A 19,518-nucleotide genomic window follows, 5' to 3' on the forward strand; every position below is an offset into this window, starting at 1 on the left:
TTGTTAAGTGGGCATGGTAATACCTACTTTTTATGGTTTGTGTAAGGACATAAAACAATACATCTAATGATCTTGGCCCAGGGTCTAGCATGTTAAAGGTTCTAACCAAATAGAAATATCAGCTACAGTTATTTTACTCTCATAATGGGAAATCTGATCCTCCTCAGCTTCCAAGAATCTTAGACTGATCATCATCTGTGAATCCGTTATGGGAATTCTTTCAAGCTGTAGAATGTTTCCCACCTCATCCAAAATTCTGGCATGATTCTCTGGGGCAGTGATTCATACCCTGGGCAATACATTAGAATCACCTGAGAGCTTTGAAATATGTATCCAATGCCATTACTCAGACTATTAGTTTCAGAATCACTGGCTATGTCAAGATATGGTTTATAGACAATAAATCACATTCATTTTAAGTATACAGTTCAGAGAAGTTTGACAAATTTTTATCCCCATATAGCCATCACCATTTTAAAAATTAGTATTTCCATCACCCTAGTGAGTTATCTTTTACACTTTGCTGTCAGTTTTCTTATTCCCCACCAAGGTAACCACTAATCTGCTCATACAACTTGTACTTTTGTGTATATCTGTCTTCTTTCACTCAACGTATTTTTAGATTCATTCATTTTATTGAGTTTATCAGTAAATCTTTTCATTGCAGAGTAATATTCCATTATGTAGATATACCACAACCTGTTTATACATTCACTTATTGGTCAATATTTGCCTTGTTTCCAGTTTGGGCCTATTATGAATAAGGCTTCTGTAAGTTTTCATTTATAAGCTTTTGTATAGACATGTTTTTATTTTTCTGGGGTATGTACCTGGGGGTAGAATTGTTGGATCATACAGTTTTACAACTTGACCAGTTTTTTTAAAGCTTTCAAGGTGATGTCAGTAGCAACCTATAGGAGGGCTGGGAATTACTAAACTAGAGGGTGAATACATATAGGGAGATGTGGCAATATTGGTGAACAGTATGTGAAACATGATTTCACATACTTTTTGCAATCATATAATCCATGAGTCTTTATTAGTTGTTTTACCAGCTATAGAGCTTTCTTCTATGTCCTGATATGGTATAAGGCAACTTCCTGAAATTATGAGATGTTTTAAAGCAAAATTTATTTACTCAACAGTGTTTATTAAGCACATAGTGCTTAACACATTAGACAAACACACTAATGTCAAACACAGTTAGATGCAAGAAATACAGAAATGACCAACACAGTTCCTGCCCTCAAGGAACTTGGACAGCCAGGTAAACATGTACAGCAGTCTTTGCCAAGTGTTGTAATAAAGAGTGTTATCAGAGCCTCTTTAGAAACTGCCCCTTAATTAGAACATAATACTAAATGTTGTTGCCCTTCTTGTAATTCATCTAAGGGCTTTAGTAAATGGTTAGAATCTCTTCCAGTTTAGGAATTCAGTGTTGCCAATAGTCTCTATTCCTTTGGGTTTCATTTGTTTTTAGCTATGAGAACAAAAAGAAGTATTTCAATTTCTAATCACTTTGGCTAATTAAACACAGGTGTTAAAGTAAAGTATGCAGAATTAAAACACCAGCATTGAAGAAATAAACTGCCTACGTGCATACTATTAGGACTAGTATTTCAATCCCAGATGGGATTGGACAGAGCTGGCACAACTACTGAACATAGAAGCAGGTACAGTTGGACAAAGTTCATTCTATCCTTGTTAGGATGGCTCAAGAAATGTATTTACTAAACTAGAAATGTTGAAGTGAAAATAATTAGACAAGAGAAGAAGCAGGAGAACCAGAATCCATCAGCACCACAGATGGCTCTACATTCAAAGTTCAGGCTAAAACTGAAATGACAACTTCCTTTAATCTGTTGGTCTCCCTTCTACACAGGTCCACACATTGGTCAACTACTTGATCTTTAAAAATTGTACCCAGGCTGAGTTCCCAGCCCGGGAGATACGGTCCTCCTCCTCCTTTTGGAATAAAGTGTCTTTTACAAGGAATATGCTCTGTTAAGATATTGCAGAACCCTTCAGCACCCTAACTTGGTCACACACACACACACACACACACACACACACACACCTTCTTCAACTCAGCAATTCAACTTCTAGAAGTCTCTTCTATAGACATAATCACACATGTACATAAGCACATGGGTACAAGTATGCTCACTGATTGTTATTGGGGATAATAGAGAATAAATCTAAATGTCTACTGGGGAATCCTTCATTTAATTAAGGCATATCCACAGTATGAACAATGGAGTGGGTCTGTATATACTAACATTAAAATGTGTCTGATACTTGTAGGTAAAATAAAGTTTTGAACTCATGTGCAGAAAATGATCCCATTTTAAATTTTCTTTCAAAAACCGTTTTTTTTTTCCCTCTACTTAACAGAAGGTCTGGTAGGATGCATGTCCTACTTATGTAGGTAGTCTACTATTAGGACTAGTGTTTCAAGAATCTGTTTTTCCTTCAAAAGGACTTGCTGTGATGGACTTCAAGTATTATCCAACTCATATAGAATGTGTTGAAATCATAAAAAGTTAAATATGAATCTCATGGAAGATGCTTGCCATTGTTACCAATCACGCTCTTCTCTCATTACCTAAAGTGTGTGAAATGTATAGGACCTGCCTTGCAGTGAATATATCACCAGTTGTTTTTGTTGTTGAAAGGAAAAAAGAAAGCATAGACAAAAAAGAGTGAAGGCAATGATTATGTTAAGGAATTTCAAAACTTAAAGTGTTTCAATGCTTTGTCAGCTTTATGACCATACTAATCAATTTCATTTTAATGGTTAAATGCAAAAGCTATGTTTATGCCCAAAAGACACTTAAATTGATAAGATGATTCAAATGTGAACAACCAGCCTAAGTTCTTAGAGCAGTTATGTTAATAATCTTACTTATTGAAATATATCCTCATCACTTGTGGCTGCTGTTGTGATACTGTCCTGTTATCCTCTTATCTGTTTTCTCTTAAATTAGGCTGAAGACCTACACCCTGGTTACTCTGTGCCCAATTATATGTATTTGGCCAAGGTAATGAAGAACACTATTTAAAGATCACTTTGAATCCATTACATAAAAATGCAATTACCTTTAAAATATCTTTTTTCATTTCCAGTGTTATATAGATCTTCATGAAAATCAGAATGCTTGGAAGGTCTGTCATTTGGCATTATTACTTCCTGTTGTTACCAAAGAGGTAAGTCTAGTGACAATGAGTGATGGTGTCTTATTAGTACTATTCAAGCTTAAAATAAGAACAACTGACTTAGTATATTTAGAGTTTTCTTTATTTATTAAATTTGAAAAAAATAAAAAATAAAAATAAATTTGACATTTTTAGCCTTATTGAGGTATAATTGGCATATACAAGTATTTGTATGTAAGGTGTACAACTTGATGTTTTGATATATGTGTACACTATGAAGTGATTGCCACATTGAAGCTGATATTTCCATCGCCATACAGTTACCTTTTTTATTATTGTTTAAAATACTTAAGATGTTCTCTCTTAGCAAATTTCAAGCATACCCTACAATTATTAACTACAGTCACCAGGCTGTGCCTAAGATCTCCAGAACTTATTCACTTTCCAACTGAAAGTTTGTACCTTTTGACCATCCCAGAGGAAATAGGGAGATACTGACAATCACTCTTACATTTTCTGCTTCTGTGATGGCATTTTCTTTAACACTAAGACATTTTGACCTGGATTTTACATGTACTGTGAAGTTTTAAAATTTGCAATAGTTCTGAAAAATAACTATCACTAGAAGACCACTTGAATCTTTTAAGGGACATGAAAGTCATGGGCTAGCAGATAAAACATCCTGATGCTTGCTAGGTGTAAAACTACAGAGAATGGATCAAGCCCCACTGGGAAGGAGGGCAGACAGCACATGAGCTAGCGATCAAACTGTGTAGGCAGCAAACAAACTTAGAGCACAGTGAGATTATCCAAGGCCATCAAAAGGATTAAAGGTGTATATTAACATTTTCTTTGTTTTTTGACACCTTCCATTAATGGAAAAGTAACTACTACATTGCCTCTTGACCTTTTATCCTAAAATTCAGACTTCTAGGTATGCTATGTGGTTTAGGCATGCTTCAGGATTCACAGTTCAGTCTCTGCTTCTCTGAGTCATTGCCTGGTGTTGTGGGAACAGGTGGAAATAGGTAAAAGTATTCTTGCTCCCTTCTCATACCACCAAACATCATCATCCTCTGATTCATATAAAAAAAAAAAAAGAACTGTCTCTGGAAAAACTTTGCTCTTCTGTGTTGAAGGAGTGCAGGTTCCACTGTTGGTTGTGATCTGGAATGTAAACAAGTAAGACTCCTGTTGCCCTCTAGGAGCTTGTGGCCTGAGAGAACATATGGTGTACATCCAAGTGACTGAGGTTTAAAGTAGAAGGCATGAAGTGCTAAAAGAGGTACAAATAATTGGTTATGGAAAGTTTGAAAATGAGAAAATTATTTCTCCTAGAAGAGGTTAGGTGACATTAGAGGTGGTTTTTAAAAGGTTTGTGTAATGGGGAAGTGTGAGTAAAGCATGTTGCGTGTCATGAAAGAGGCACAGAAGTGAGAAAGCAAAGATTTGTTTGCCTGTGGAAGGAATGCTCAGGGCATTTGTAGGAAATGAGGCTGAAAATGGGAAGTGACACAAGATCTGCCAAGGAACCTTAGGGTTGGGGGATGTCTATGTCTCTAAAGAGGATCACTGAGTCCCTTCCACAGACCCATGAGCAAGGTCCTGGGCTGCAGATATATATTTTCTGGATATTAGGAATTCCCAGCGGGGTTGATTGCCCTTCTAACTCAAATCCCTTATTAGGTTCCATAAGTTAATAAGAGGTACAAAATGGTACAATCTCAGTAGCAGTTTTCCAGAAGACGAAGTTTTAGGTAATTTTTTTCAGCAGAAATCAGATTTTTGTCCCTCTAGTTGCTTGATATGTGTTGGTGATGGGAACCCTACTGTCTTTCATGTTTTTCCTGAATGATGTCAGTTACATACAATCATTCATTCATATTATAATGTAATATTAGAATACAGTATGATAATGCTATATAATACCTAGTTTGACTTACAAATTTTATGCATGAAATTTAGAGCTCTCACAGGAGGCTAAATATTGACATTGCTCAGAGTTTGGTCCTTGATCTGTAAGTCTCTTGTCTTCTCTCCTATTTCTTCCTCTCCCCATCCCCAAGCCTGTCCTCCATGGCTTCAAGTGCCATACGTATGCCAGGGGTCCTCAAATTTCTATCTCTAGACCTCTCTTCTGAGCTCTAGTACAACTTCCTACTTGACATCTCCACTCGGATGGCCTCAGACCTCTCACACTCAACTCACCATCAGGCCTTCGCATCTTCTGTTCCTCCACCTTCCTCCTTAGTAAGTAGTACCTCCATCCACCCAAAAGGGAAACCTGAAAATCATTCTTAATGCCTCCTTCTCCTACCCCCCCCAAGCACAGACATATCCCCGGGCACCAAGTTCTCAGAATTCCTCTTTTAAACCACCCCACTTTTCACTCTCTACACTGCTGCTGCTCAGAGCGCCACCTGCCTTCAAGGCGTGAGAGCCTCCTAGATGTCCTCTCACAGCTTCCTTGCCTCATGCCTTTTTGTGAGAGTGAAGTTCCACATTTTTAGCATGTCCTTCAAGACTCTGATTTAACCCCTACCAGTCTCATGTCTTCCCTCCCCTTTGCCCCATGTTCATCCCTGCCTTTCACCCTTAGAGCTTGCTCTTCACTCTTCCTGAAACACTCACTTCCCACACAGCCCCTCACCCCTTTCACTGGCTTTACTCCTATTCATCCTTCAAGTCTCACCACAAATACCATGACTTCAGGAAAGACATCCATGATACCCCCTGGCAAGAAAGGCCCTCATGCTTTCCTTCATATCTTTTAGTGCCATTGTGATTATACGTTATTTGTTATTTGTGTGATTGTTCCATTAAAATAGCAAACAAGTCTGCTTCATTCACCACTGTATCCCTAGTGTTGAGTATGTTGCCTAGCATATTACCATTCAGTAAGTACCATTCAGTAAGTATTGGTAGAAAGAATCAAGACACTAATTCTACACAAATAAAAATAATAGTGTGAACACTAATAATAAGTAGGACTGTTAGTAAATATAACTAAGAAATTTGGATGCTATATGAGTATTTCTTTAGTAAGCAAGATAGCATGAGCAGATTATTTCTCACATTACCTTCTTCTTTTTCTTCCAGTGATGTCTCCACTTATAATCTTAGTAATTTTTTTAAAATTTCTTTTCCAAAGAGATCAAAATGAAGTGAATTACATATCATTCTACCTGTCTCTAAAAAGATTGTTCATGTTGAAATATAGCTCATTAATGATTTTGCTAATCATCAAAATGTTTTATCAGTGCCACAAATTACAATTAAGATCACCTGGAATCGGCTGGGCATGGTGGAACATGCCTATAATCCCAGTGGCTCTGGAGGCGGAGGCAAGAGGATGCAAGTTCAAAGCCAGCCTCACAGATTTAGCGAGGCACTAAGCAACTCAGTGAGACCCTGTGGTCAAGTGCCCCTGAGTTCAATCCCTGGTACCAAAAAAAGAGATAACCTAGGCATTAGTTTCCACTCCCTCATGAACTTGCTTAACATACTTGCCTCTTTCTTGTGGCATTTGTAACTTCTTCCTTGTCATTTATAGACATGTCTTTTGTCCCCTACCAGGGAGCTCTAAGCCCATCACACTCCTATTTGATATTGGGAATGTCAGCCAAGGTCTCTGGAGCACAGTTTGGCATGTGTAAGCAGCTTTGCATTCCCAGAATTTGAAATTGCAGTATTTTTATTATTCATGTGGACTTTTCTTAACCCTAGGGAGGTAATCTCAGATCCTGAGAAACGTTCCATTTTTTTTTAAATAAAAGGGATTTCTATGTCTAAGATAGTGTGAAAATATTGCTAAATGAAATAATGACTTCACCAGTAGCTTGAAAGTTGTTTGCCTAGAGGCAGTATTCATGTTCATTGGCCTAAAGTGTACTGAGAAAGCTTAAATATAAAAAGTATTGTGTAATTTGTTTTTAACAATGATGGATGTGCTAATCTGGGGAGGGACCATAGTTTTAATTGCTATAATATTTTAAGTGACATTAATCACCCTTCTAAAACAGACTCATAAGATAGTTGTCTCCAATATAAGTAAGCTACTTCATAGGTCAATAATGTGTGTGTATGTGTGTGAGTGTGTGCGCGCACATGCATACACGTGATTTTTCTGGCTCTTAGTTTTCTTCACATTTTTCTGGTAGGGCTAGGGCTTCTTCACATCTCATAGTTGAAGAAGAAAACAGTAATACTGTTAACATGCTGGTGGATCCATTGTGTCAGCTTGCATGGAAGGCTTTCCCCTTCCTGAATCCTATCACTCCAAATCTGGTGCAAGAAGATCATGGGAATAATTGCCCACATTACCCATATCTTCATATATCTGGATCATGCTTGGCCATCAGAAATCCACAGTTTCTTTGTAATGACCTTCCAAAAAAATATGCCTGCACTGAACAATAATCTATTTCAAAATACCAAAAATTATCGGAGTAAGTGTGTGAAATTTCATTGTACACTTGTATTTTCTTTATAGGACAGAGAGGCAAACACAGAGGTGAAAAAAGTAATGACTTCTTTGAAGAGGTAAATAAAAGAGCTTATTCTTCAACAAATCCAATGTGGTCTACTAAAATTTAAGTTTCTCAGAGTTATATTTTTATCATTTTTTTCTTTTTTGCTATAAGTGTAATGTGTTCAGATTTGAAGGTACAACCATGTTTCTGCAGAATTCATTCCACTAGTAGCACTACAAAACAAATCAAGTTATTTTGAAAATCTATTTACATAAGTATCTATAAACGTGTGCTTTTTATTTTTCCTATCAAACTATAACTTTCAGAACATTTCTTTAAATAAAATGTTTAAATCAATCCAATAAAATTAATTTTAGTGTGTATTTTATTGCTGTATTAATGGAGACTTTATAAAACAAAATAATTTAAGTAAGGTCCATGGAAAAATAAAACAATATAATATATATTACAATATATTGTTATAATATATTATAATAAATTCTATATATTATAATATTATAATAAAAAATTCTGTTTTGCTATTGAATTTACAAGAACTTTTCTTCTTTAAGGAAACACTCAATATTGGCAGTATTGCCATGAGATGTAATATTCTTATACTGCTAGTAGGAAGGTATTTGGGGCACAAACTTTTGGTAAAATGTCTAGAGCCTTAAAAATATATTAACATTAACATTGTAATTCTATTTCATAGACATATCTTAAAGAGAAAAGTATGAATTATTTACATGAAATGTTCATATCAATATGAGACTATGTCCAACAATAAGAAAACAGCTAATCACATTACAATTTAACTACAATAGCATATCATTTTGACATTAAAAACAATTGTTAAAACAATACAAAGAAATGCACAGAATATTTTAAGTACATGATAAAATAGAACATACATATAAGCTCAACTTTATAAAAATGTGCACAGAAAAGTTATCTAGTAGGAAATATATTAATATGGTAGTAGTTTATGTTTCTGTGAGGCTGTGCTTTATTTCTCATATTTTCCAATTTTAAATAATAAATTGCTATAATTTTTTAAAAACTGAATTAGCTAACAGTAATTTTAAAGATTCCCTGGTATCCTTTAACTAACCTTTATCCTGGAAATCAGACCAAAACTTGAATACATAGATACATACACACACTCAAAATTTCCAAGCCCTGACTTAGAAATGCCATTGAATCAAATTGATCTTGTTCTCCCTTCTCATCTTTTATAATGGCCAATAGAGATACTGAATCAGTTCAACCTCCTTTACAACTGGCCTAACACTAGAACTGTTGACTAGATGGGTTAGGAGTGTTGCAGGTCCTCTCATGGATTTGCAGAGTCTGTATTGCTATGGATACCTCTGATAGCTCTAAGCCACTAAAGGAATATGCAAGTTAAAACAGACTATTCCAGCTAGCAGCAAATGACATAAAACCCATCATGTTGTAGGCTTCATGGGAGCAACTCACGCAAACCGAAGGCAATTAGACTTTCTCCAGGAATTATGAGAAATATAGAGGAACACTGGTAGATATCAGTGAGACTTGGGACTCATAACTAGAACATGACAATGTTCAATTATTTTAATGAAATTCCTCTTTGGTCCCTGCAATCAACATGTCTTCAATTGACAAGTGGATAGAACTTTGCCTAATAGAAGAAGTATAACACTTCTACATCAATCTTCAACGTATTAAGAATTTCCTAACCATTGGGAAATAGCATATCATTTTGGCATTTCCCCAACAGTGTGGTAAAAGGAACAGTACCCTTCCCCATTATGGTCATAAACCTTCAAAATAGCACCAAATTGTATAATCATAAGAGTATGTGTGACGAGGCCATCTAAAAACAGTTTCTCCATTAAATATCCCATCTTGTCAAAGCTGAAATTTTTCTTGTATGACAGTGTTATATGTAGAATATTGCACTTACTTCAGGAAATTTCACACAAAGTGAGCCATGGAGACTCTAATTTTTTTTTTTTATTACTTCACTCATCACTCAGGTTGCTTGACTTTGAAGAAGCCAGAAAAACTACTGAGTGTCCTGATTGAGGATTTCTGCTACTGGGTCACTAAGGCCAAGCTATAATGATATTCTCCCTTCACTCACAGAGAAAGTACACAAACTGCTAACCTCTCAAGCAACTCCATGGACAACTTGGGAAAGGGGGGTTCAGATCCAGAACTTTAAACATGTTCAGCTTCAGGAGATAGGAATCAACCTGTATGCTACAATTCCTCATGAAACATTTAAAGAGTAACTTAGTGTTCCACAAAAATTTTAACGATTGTAACGTCCATATAACTGCATTGATAGCTCTTACTTAACAAACAGCTTTCATTATAACATAAAAATCCCATCTGTTGCCCCTAAAAAGTTGTCAAAAGGCTTTTCATGTGATAATATTTTTATACTCTTGAATTACAAAGAACAGTGGTAAAAACTGGAAGAGACCTTAAATATAAGCTCTTATACCAAACTTCTTATTTGCATTGATGCATAAGTAGCACAGTGAGGGTCAGAGAATTGTACTGGCCGAGCCAGGGCTGTGTCTAGGCCTTGCAATCTTACATCTTCTGCATCCCTCTTTGAGCCAACACTCTTTACATGCAACTGATTGGAATCCAATGTGCCTGGCACAGAGCGGGGGCTCTCAGAATGGTAACTTACATGGTGACTACTTATTCTAAATGCTTTTTCTATCTCAGCCCATTTCATCCTCATAGCAGTCCTATGAGGAAAGAACATTCAGTTTTACTCCATTACTCCCCTATGCAGGGGAGCTAAAGTGAGCTTTTAAATAACATGCCTAAGACAGTGAGCAAAGGATTTGAAATTGAGCAGACAGCTCCAGAGTGCATGTTGTAATCTGGGCCACAGTGCAATTCTGCCAGCCAGTGGGGGAAACTATGGATAGGGGAGGAAATGATAGAAAGTGGAAGGAGAGCATAAGAAGAGGAAGGAAGAGAAAGGTAGGAAAGAGGATTTTTTTTAAGTGGAGGGGATCATAAGGAAAGAAGGAAGATAAAGATAGGGAAAAAAGGAAAAGAAAAATCTTATATTTATTTTTTGGATACTAGCATGCATTTTCTAGTTTCACATCATAAATTTCCAATACACATAATACTCTTACGTATTTTCCTTATATTAAATCTTTCTTATATGCCCCAGCGTCCCTTCCCAGATAAGGAAAGAGAGGCACAAAAAAAAAAAAAAAAAGAGGGTGGAGAAGACTAATTTTAATAACATGATCTTACTTGGTCTGTTTATGTTAGGAGAATCTCATTGTGGGCTCTATAGTCAATTGATTGGGCAATTAACAAAACTAGTTTATTTCACAGTGATAAAGTACATTTTAGAGGCAAGTAAAGTTAGTATCTTGAAGTTCTGTGATTTTGGAGCTCCCGAACCTGTATTTTTCTATAGGAGCCTGAAGCCAAATCATTAAGGTTGAGTTTTTCAGGTTTTATTGAGATGTAATTGATATATAAATAATTGCACATATTTAAAGTGTATAATTTTGATAAATTCTGATACCCACAAAAGCATCACTATGATCAAGATAAACATTTCTATCACTTCTTAAGCTTGTTCATGCCCCTCTACAACTCCCTCCTGACCTTCTCTGTACCCCATCCTCAAGCAACCACTGATCCGCTGTCACTAGAGATGTATTTTTTAAAATTTCATATTAAAAGAATTATGTATCCTTTTCTGTATAGCTTCTTTCATTAAACATAATTATTTTGAGATTCATCCACGTTGCAGCTGTGCCAATAATTAATTCCTTTCTTTAATTCCAAGTTGTTCTTTTCATTATGTGGCTATGCCACAGTTTATTTCTAAATCCCCTGTTGATAGATATTGGAACTGTTTCCAGTACTTAATTATTACAAATAAATTTTCTGTGAACATTCATAGAAAGTCTTCAAATTTGTATATACTTTCAGTTCTCTTGAATAAATACCCAGAAGTAGGAAGTATGGTTGATATTTGTCTGTCATTTTGATAACTGTCAAACTTTTCCAAAGTGGTTCTGTCATTTTACATTTTCACCAATAACATATGAAAGTTTCACTTGCTTAATCTAAATTTAAAATCACTTGGTTTTAATTAATGTTTTTAATTTTAGCTACTGCACTAAGCATGTAGTAATATCTGGTTGGGGTTTTAACTTCTATTTCCCTAGGGACAAATTATGCTGAGCCTTTTTTCATGTATTTATTTGTCATTCATTGATCTTCTTTGTGAGATGTCTATTCAATTTTTTGCACACTATTTAAATTGGGATGTTTGTTTTTTGTATATAGCTTGATGTATGCCTTGAAGTTCATTTGTTATGCTGTTTGGAGACTTAATTATTCTAACACCATTTGTTGAAAACACTGTCATTTCTTCACTGGATTACCTTTGTACCTTTGTCAAATATCAGATAGATATGTATTTATATTTGACAGTTTCTGGAATTTCTATTATGTTGCAATGATTTATTTGTGGACCTTGATGCCAATACTATATTGTGTTTATAATGTAGTATAAACCCTTCGACTTTTTAAAAAATTGTTTTGGCTATTCTAAGGTCTTTTGCATTTCCTTATGAGTTTGAGAATCAGTTTTTTACATTTCTACCCACAAAATCATGGCTGAGATTTTGATTGGTGTTGTATTGATCAGATTGAAAAGAATTCACATCTTACTGAGTATTTCAATCCATAAATATATTATATCTCTTTATTTATTTAGGTCTTTAATTTGTTTTGCAATGTTTTATAGTTTTTAATGTACAGGTCTTTCACATTTTTGTCAAACCTACCCCAAGTATTTCATATTTTAATGCTATTATAAATTATAATGTTTTAAATTCAATTTCTGATTTTTCATTATATATAGAAATACAATTGATTTTTGTACAAAGGTGTATCCTGCAACCTCTTTAAACTCACTTATTATTTCTAGTAGGTTTTATCTAGATTTCACTAGATTTTTCTTTACAAACGATCTTGATGTTTGTAAATAAAGACATTTTACTCTTTATTCTGGATGATTTTGTTTTGTTTTTGCCTTGTTTTACTGTCTAGAACTTCGAATACACTGTTGGACAGAAGTAGTAAGAGTGAACATTCTTATTTTGTTCCTGATCTTGGATTTTGCCATACAGTATAATGTTACCTATAGATTTCTTGTAGCTTCCTTTTGTTAGGTTGAAAAAGTTCCCTTTTTATTCTTAATTTGCTGATTTTTTTATGGAATGAATGTTGATTTTTGTCAAGTTTGTGTTCATTGTGATCATATGGTCTTTCTGTTTTAGTTTATTTATATGATAAATAAATTGATTTTTTAATATTTAGAAAATCTTGCATTCCTGGGATAAACCTTAGTCTTAATTTATAATTATTTTAATATACTGGTGGATTGCTAACATTTGTTTAGAATTTTTACATAAATATTTACAGTGGATATTGGCTTGGGTTTTCTTGTAATTTTTTTCCTTTAGGCATTGGAGTAATCCAAGCTTCATAGAATGGGTTGAGAACTCTCACCTCCTCATCATTTTTCTTAAAAAACTTTGTGTAGAATCAGTATTATTTCTTCTTTAAACATTTTGTAGGATTCACTAGTGAACTCCTCTACGCCTGGAATTTCTTATTGACGTGTTTGTAGCTATAGTTTCAGTTCTTTTAATAGATACAATTAACAGGGATATTTAGTTTATCTTTCTTGAGTGAGCTTTGGTAGTTTGCATTTTTTGAAGAATTTGTCTTATTTCACCTAAGTGGTCAAATTTATTAACACAAATTTAGTAATATTCCCTTATTATCCTTTAATTATCTATAAATCTATAGCAACACTACCTACCTCATTTCTGATAATGGTGATTTCTGTTCTGTTTTTTTCCTGACCAGAAACTTAGTATTATTGAGCTTCTCAAAGAAACGGCTTTTGTTTTCATTTATTTTTCTATTTTCTGCTATAATCTACTTCCCTTCCTCTATTAACTTTAGGTCTTATATTGTCTTCTTCTAATTTCTTAAGGTGAAAGCCAAGGTCATTGATTTGAGACTTTGCATCTTTTCTAATGTAGGCTTTTATTGCTATTAAGTTCTCCCCAAATAGCACATTAGCAGTATACCACAATTTTTGATGTCGTGTTCTCATTTTCTTTCAATGAAAAATAAACTCTAATTTCCACTTTTATTTCTTTATTGACACATAGATCATTTAGAAATCTGTTTGGTTTGCAATATTTGGGGATTTTGCCGATATCTTTCTGTAGTTATATTTTACTTAAATTTTCTTGTGATCAGAAAACATTTTGTATGAATGGAATCTTTTTAAACTTACTGAGGCATGTTCTATGGCTCAGAATATTCTCTGTCTTGGTTAATGTTCATTATGTACCTGTGCCCAGCAGGTTCAAAAACCTAGAAAGACATGCTGTTCTTTGACTAGGAAGACAGCATATTAAAATTCTCAAGTATCCTTCAGTTAATCTACAAACAGGATGTAATTCCAACATAAATGTTAACAAGATTTTTTTGTGTTCTAAGGCTCAAATGGAAAAACAAACCAGTAAAAGTGATTGTGAAAATGCTGAAAAAAGTCAAGGAAGTCAAGTAATAATACAGGCAACCACATCTACTAGATAGGGGAAAAAATATGTAAAACTAATATTCTAAGAAATACTGTGGATCTGGGGTGCTGCATACTGGTATCAAGGAGTGGTTTTTTGAAATTGCAATGTGTGATTATAGATGGACCATTGATGTAAAAGAGAAGGGATGACTGGGATGAAATGAAGCTGTTGGAGGCTGTGAAGGACATAGTAAAAAGAGAATTTAAAGTACCACCAGCTGAGAGAGGCTATTGAACATGTATTTGATGCTGGGTCTCCCAGTAGTGCATTTTTCTGTTATCTTTAGGGCCATGTGGAACCTCTTTAGCCCCTGTAAGCAGTGGGTCCAAAGGGCCCATCAAAACAGAAGTAAACTTCCCCAAACAGCAGCACCTGCAGGCACTGAAAGGTCCTGTTCTCTCTGATTTGACAGGAAAGACAGTCTTGTAATCGTAAATTACATTCTGCCTCTGAAGAGTTCAGCTAAGATTTCTTTTCATTGAGAGTAACTGGATTATTGCAGAATGACTACAGAAGTAATATTACATTATCCACCATACCAAAGTGATCCCATACAATTGCCAAAAATTAAATCAAAACTTCTACTCATCATCATCAAGATCTGTTCTTTGGTTTCCACATGATAGGTCCAAACCTCCACTCCAACTTAAGAGATTGCCACCTGTTATTTCTGGAAAGGCAGTTGAAGATGCAAAACCGTACTTAACTATTTCAGAACATTACATTAAATCACAGAGTTATGATTACACAATAATCTTTTGGACTTCCAACCTAGTTTGAAAAAGCATCACTTAATCTAGTCAGACACACTGAATGAACAGACTAATTTGGAAATTTGGATTTTAAAGTCCATAAAAAAGGAAAGCAAAAAGAAATTTTGGAGTGTTTTACTTGTCAACAATAATTATACTGAAAATATTTTCTTTTGTCTAAAAAATTGCAATATAGTTTAAAGGCACTAAATTTGTATTCACTCTATAGAGCAAGAGGGACAACAGAACACAATGTTTGTAACAACCAAACCTGGAAGACATTTGGGCAAAACTTGACCGAATTATTAGGCATGAGGAAATTCCATCTTGAAGTGCTATAATTCAGACATTTAGGTCAAATGTAAGAGTTCTGTGATGTTAGTTACTCTGAATATGTGGGAAATGTTTTTAAAGGAAGATGAGTTCTTAATGGAAAAATTAAGTTACTTGTGCATAAATATGGTGTTCTTTTTATTAAGTAATGAATTCTACTGATTGTCAGAAAGAATATTTTGAATGAACTGAGCATGGACTGAAATAGTGAAATGAACTTTTTTACTGGCTTTACATCTTAAAGATTTTTATTTAAAAGTCTGATGCTTCCATAATATAGCCTATTTATTCTTTAGATTGTGGATAAATTACATTGTGGGTAATATATGTACAATTTATGTCCCAGAAATGAATAAGTATTCATGAAATACCTAAGCATGTTAATTATGTCAAGAACTTTCTGGATTCTACTTATTAACAGTATTATTTTAAATTAATTGTAATAAGTGTTGTTTATACTGGAAAAAAGAAATATTGTGAACGAATAGGCAGATACATTAATGACATAGAAGAAAGAAGTCTATAAATATATTCAAATACACAGGCAAACTTAATATATGTTAAAAATGGCAGGAGTAAGGTTGTGGCTCAGTGGTAGAGCACTCGCTTAACTTGCGGGAGGCACTGGATTCTATCCTCAGCACCACATAAATATAAAATAAAGATATTGTGTCCACCTATAACTAAAAAATATGTATTAAAAAAGTGTCATGTAGAATGAATTATTCAATGAATAAGCCCCTAGAGGGTAAGGAGGGTAGGAGAAAGATGGAATGCACCACAAAGTTATTAACAGTTTAGATCTAGATTCATCAGCAAGAGTCAGGAGCATCTTCACTTCAGACTTCCCAAAGCACTGATGTGTCTTACCCATCATTATATTCCAAGCACTCACAACTGTATCCAGGCATGGTAACTGTACCAAGTAACAACAGAGTAACTACTCAGCAGAGTAACAGGTGCATATCCTATTTAGTTCTGAATATCACAGCAAGGCAGGATATGCCAAGTAGGAAGAAAATCAAGAAGAAACAAGGATAAGTAGGAAAAATAATGAGAGAAAGAAAGTAGCCTAGCTGGGCAGATACTCAAGGGAAACTTGTTGATGTGGGTCAACTTGAAGATAAAGAAGTACCTATGATCAAGAATCACAGAGATCGCATCAGAGAGATGTTTGATGTGTGATCTGGGAGGGGCATCCCTGCTGCAGAAGCATCACACCAGGAGCCAAGAGACACAGTTCTGCATGATCTTGAGCCCAGCTCACAGGGCTCACACAGGAATGACTCGAAATGACAAATATGAGTATAATTTTCAAACTCTATTTGGTGGTACTCACTCAAAAAATAACTGTACACTTTGAGTTGAGCCTTGTTCGTGACATGCACAAACTTCACTGTTGTCACCTTTTATTTCCATAAGAGCCCTGGATGACATGGACTATGTAGACCCAGCCAGAGTTCTCATATGTCCTATCAAAGGCAGTTAAGGCTGGGCACCATGGAGTTAATCAGCATCTTCTTGCTGCTTGTCCATATGCAGGTCATAGGTAGCAGAGTTTTGCCTGTGAACCTCCTGCTTCATTTGCATTCATCTTTGCAGGCATCTTGGGAATCCTGATGAAAGACACAGAGCTAAGCCAGATTGCAGCAGCAACAAGGCTTTCCTGGATCCTGGGCTCACATCAAAGTTCTGTTGTTCTGTACTCACATATGCATCTCTTTAGCTGATTTGATACAGACAGCAAGGCAAATCCTTAGGTGCCTGCTGGGGAGAAACAGGGTCAAAGGTATGCTAAAAGAGCTGGCAAATACAGCATCCTCTTTGCTGAGGTCTCATGGGATAGCAAAAAGACCAAAATCCACTATACTCACTCTGATGCAAGGTGACAAAGACTACCTCAGGTACCTTGGTGGCTTCAAGATATATGTCCAGGGAAAGATTAGACAAGGATCAAGAGCAAAGAACATGGGCGGATGTGCTGCTTTGTCACCAAGGTCCATTTATTTCCTAGAAATCTATGCATATAAACAATGGTAGCATGATATAAAAGAGAAATAGGTACTGTATTTGTGACCTGATTCAAATTCAGACCTGGTACTTGCTACCTGTATGAAATTAGGTAAGTGGCTTAAGCTCTCCTGAACCTCAGTTTCTTCATCTGAAAAAAAAAAATGGGGATAAAGATTCCTACCATGAGCCAGGCACAGTGGCTATAATCCCAGTAACTCAGGGGACCGAGGCAGGAGAATGGTCAATTCAAAGCCAGCCTAAGAAACTTAGTGAGATCCTGTCTCAAAATAAGAAATAAAAAAGAACTGAGGAAATACCTCAGTGGTAAAGCACTCCTGGGTTCAATCCTCAGTACCAAAAATTAAAAATGGGTTCCTACTGTGAAATATTTTGTCAGAAGATTAAGTGAATGCACATTAAAAAAATTGGCTCCTTGAAATGGATAATATTTTCTCAGCTTCCCTCACTGAGAGACAGTGGCTACTTACTACCCAGACTTTTCTGCATCATCATATATTTCTAATACCCTTGCTGCACTACTAAAGTTGCCCACATACAAGAACTAGGCAAATGTGTCTTGATTATTCCCCTAGATTCTGCTTGTTTCTGTTTTTTTCTTTTTTGGATATAAATATTATTTACACTCTTATCTACTGTTATTTTACATGATATAACAGTAGATAACAAAATTATAAGATACTTGTTATAAGGCAAAAAAAATTTACACCACACTAAGAGTCCATGCTTAGATCCATAGTTACAAATGCTTGACAAGAATTTTTTTTGCTTTTTTAAAAATTTTAATTTGTTATGTATGACAACAGAATGCATTTCAATTCATATTACACATACAGAGCACAATTTTTCATATCTCTAGTTGTACACAAAGTAGAGTCACATCCTTCGTGTCTTCATACATGCACTTAGAGTAATGATGACCATGGCATTCCACCATCTTTCTTACCCCTATGACCTCTCCCTTCGCCTGCCTCCCCTTTTCCCCTTTGCCCTACCTAGAATTCATTTAATCCTCCCATACCCCCCTCCCCCCTGGCATATTATGAATCAGCATCCTTAAATCAGAGAGATCATTTGGCATTTGGTTTTTTGGAATTGGCTAATTTCACTTAGCATTATATTCTCCACCTCCATCCATTTACCTGCAAATGCCATAATTTTATTATTTTTAATGCTGAATAATATCCCATTGTGTATATATACCACATTTTTTTATCCATTCATCTTCTGAAGGGCATCTATGTTGGTTCCACAGTTTAGTTATTTGTGAATTATGCTGCCATAAATATTGATGTGGCTGTGTCCCTGTAGTATGCTGTAATAAATATCTGCAGAAACACATTCAGAAATAGGCTCACTATCCAGAATCCCAGAAGAAGTGCATAACCACAGAAAAGGAGATTCTTGTGCCAATCCCCAGAGATGAGCTGTCACTCAATTCTCATACATTGGGTTGTCCCAGCAATGTGCTGCCCACACACTATATGATGAATGGTGCTGGTTTTCTTGACTCAATTGAATCTCAAGACAGAGTTCAGAACCCTGGAGATACATTCCTGAATTTACATTTTTAGTGTGGTTAAAAGTTCTCAGCTTCCCATTTGCTATTGAGAGGTTGAAAGAAATTCAAGGATGAAAACACCCAAACTGCCTGTAGAAGATACTGTGTGAAATGCTTTACACATTTGGGCTTTTATAATCCTCTCATAGGTCATGATGCCCATTTTTACAGTTGATAAACACAAGCTTCCTGAAGTTAAATAATTCATGTAGCTTGCCAGAACTAGAGTTTGCCCCAGCAATTCACATGCACATAGACAGTTGAGAATGAGTAAGAGAATGAGACGTTTAAGATTAAAAAAAAAGAGAGAGAGCAGTGGTCTCAGACTAGCATTAGTTCGCTCACCACCTCTCTTCTCATCTCCATTTTCCCCTTCCTTTCTTCCACTTCTTCCCCGTCTAGATCATAGAAAGGCTCTTGCAAGTTTCATTTTAGCCAACAGAAATCTCAAGCCCGGGGGACAGGAACTGGGGACTTTCCACTTTGGTAGCCCTTGGGGAAGGCTAGCACAGCACTCTTAGGCCCAAGGGGAATCCAGCCCTGCGGGCCGCTGAGGCGAC

General features: G+C 35.5%; 1 protein-coding gene and 1 pseudogene across 8 annotated transcripts in view; both read left to right on the plus strand.

Annotated features, from left to right (window-relative positions):
• The window catches only part of Rmdn2 (regulator of microtubule dynamics 2), a 96,970-nt gene extending 85,610 nt beyond the window's left edge, over positions 1–11,360 (plus strand). For all 8 annotated transcript variants that reach the window (XM_046441669.2, XM_046441672.2, XM_058578467.1 and 5 more), the window contains 4 exons: positions 2,988–3,041; positions 3,127–3,207; positions 7,649–7,698; positions 9,650–11,360. In XM_046441669.2, coding sequence (XP_046297625.1) covers positions 2,988–3,041; positions 3,127–3,207; positions 7,649–7,698; positions 9,650–9,698 — 234 coding nt within the window. In that variant the 3' untranslated portion in view covers positions 9,699–11,360. The remainder of the gene's footprint in view (positions 1–2,987; positions 3,042–3,126; positions 3,208–7,648; positions 7,699–9,649) is intronic.
• A 1,468-nt stretch (positions 11,361–12,828) lies between these two features.
• On the plus strand, positions 12,829–17,818 carry LOC131424083 (shieldin complex subunit 3-like; annotated as a pseudogene).
• Positions 17,819–19,518: the final 1,700 nt, after the last annotated feature.

Source organism: Marmota monax, unplaced genomic scaffold (assembly GCF_021218885.2).
Source record: "Marmota monax isolate L192 unplaced genomic scaffold, Marmota_monax_Labrador192_F-V1.1 WCK01_AAM20220418_F8-fsc00010, whole genome shotgun sequence".
Lineage (NCBI taxonomy): Eukaryota > Metazoa > Chordata > Mammalia > Rodentia > Sciuridae > Marmota > Marmota monax.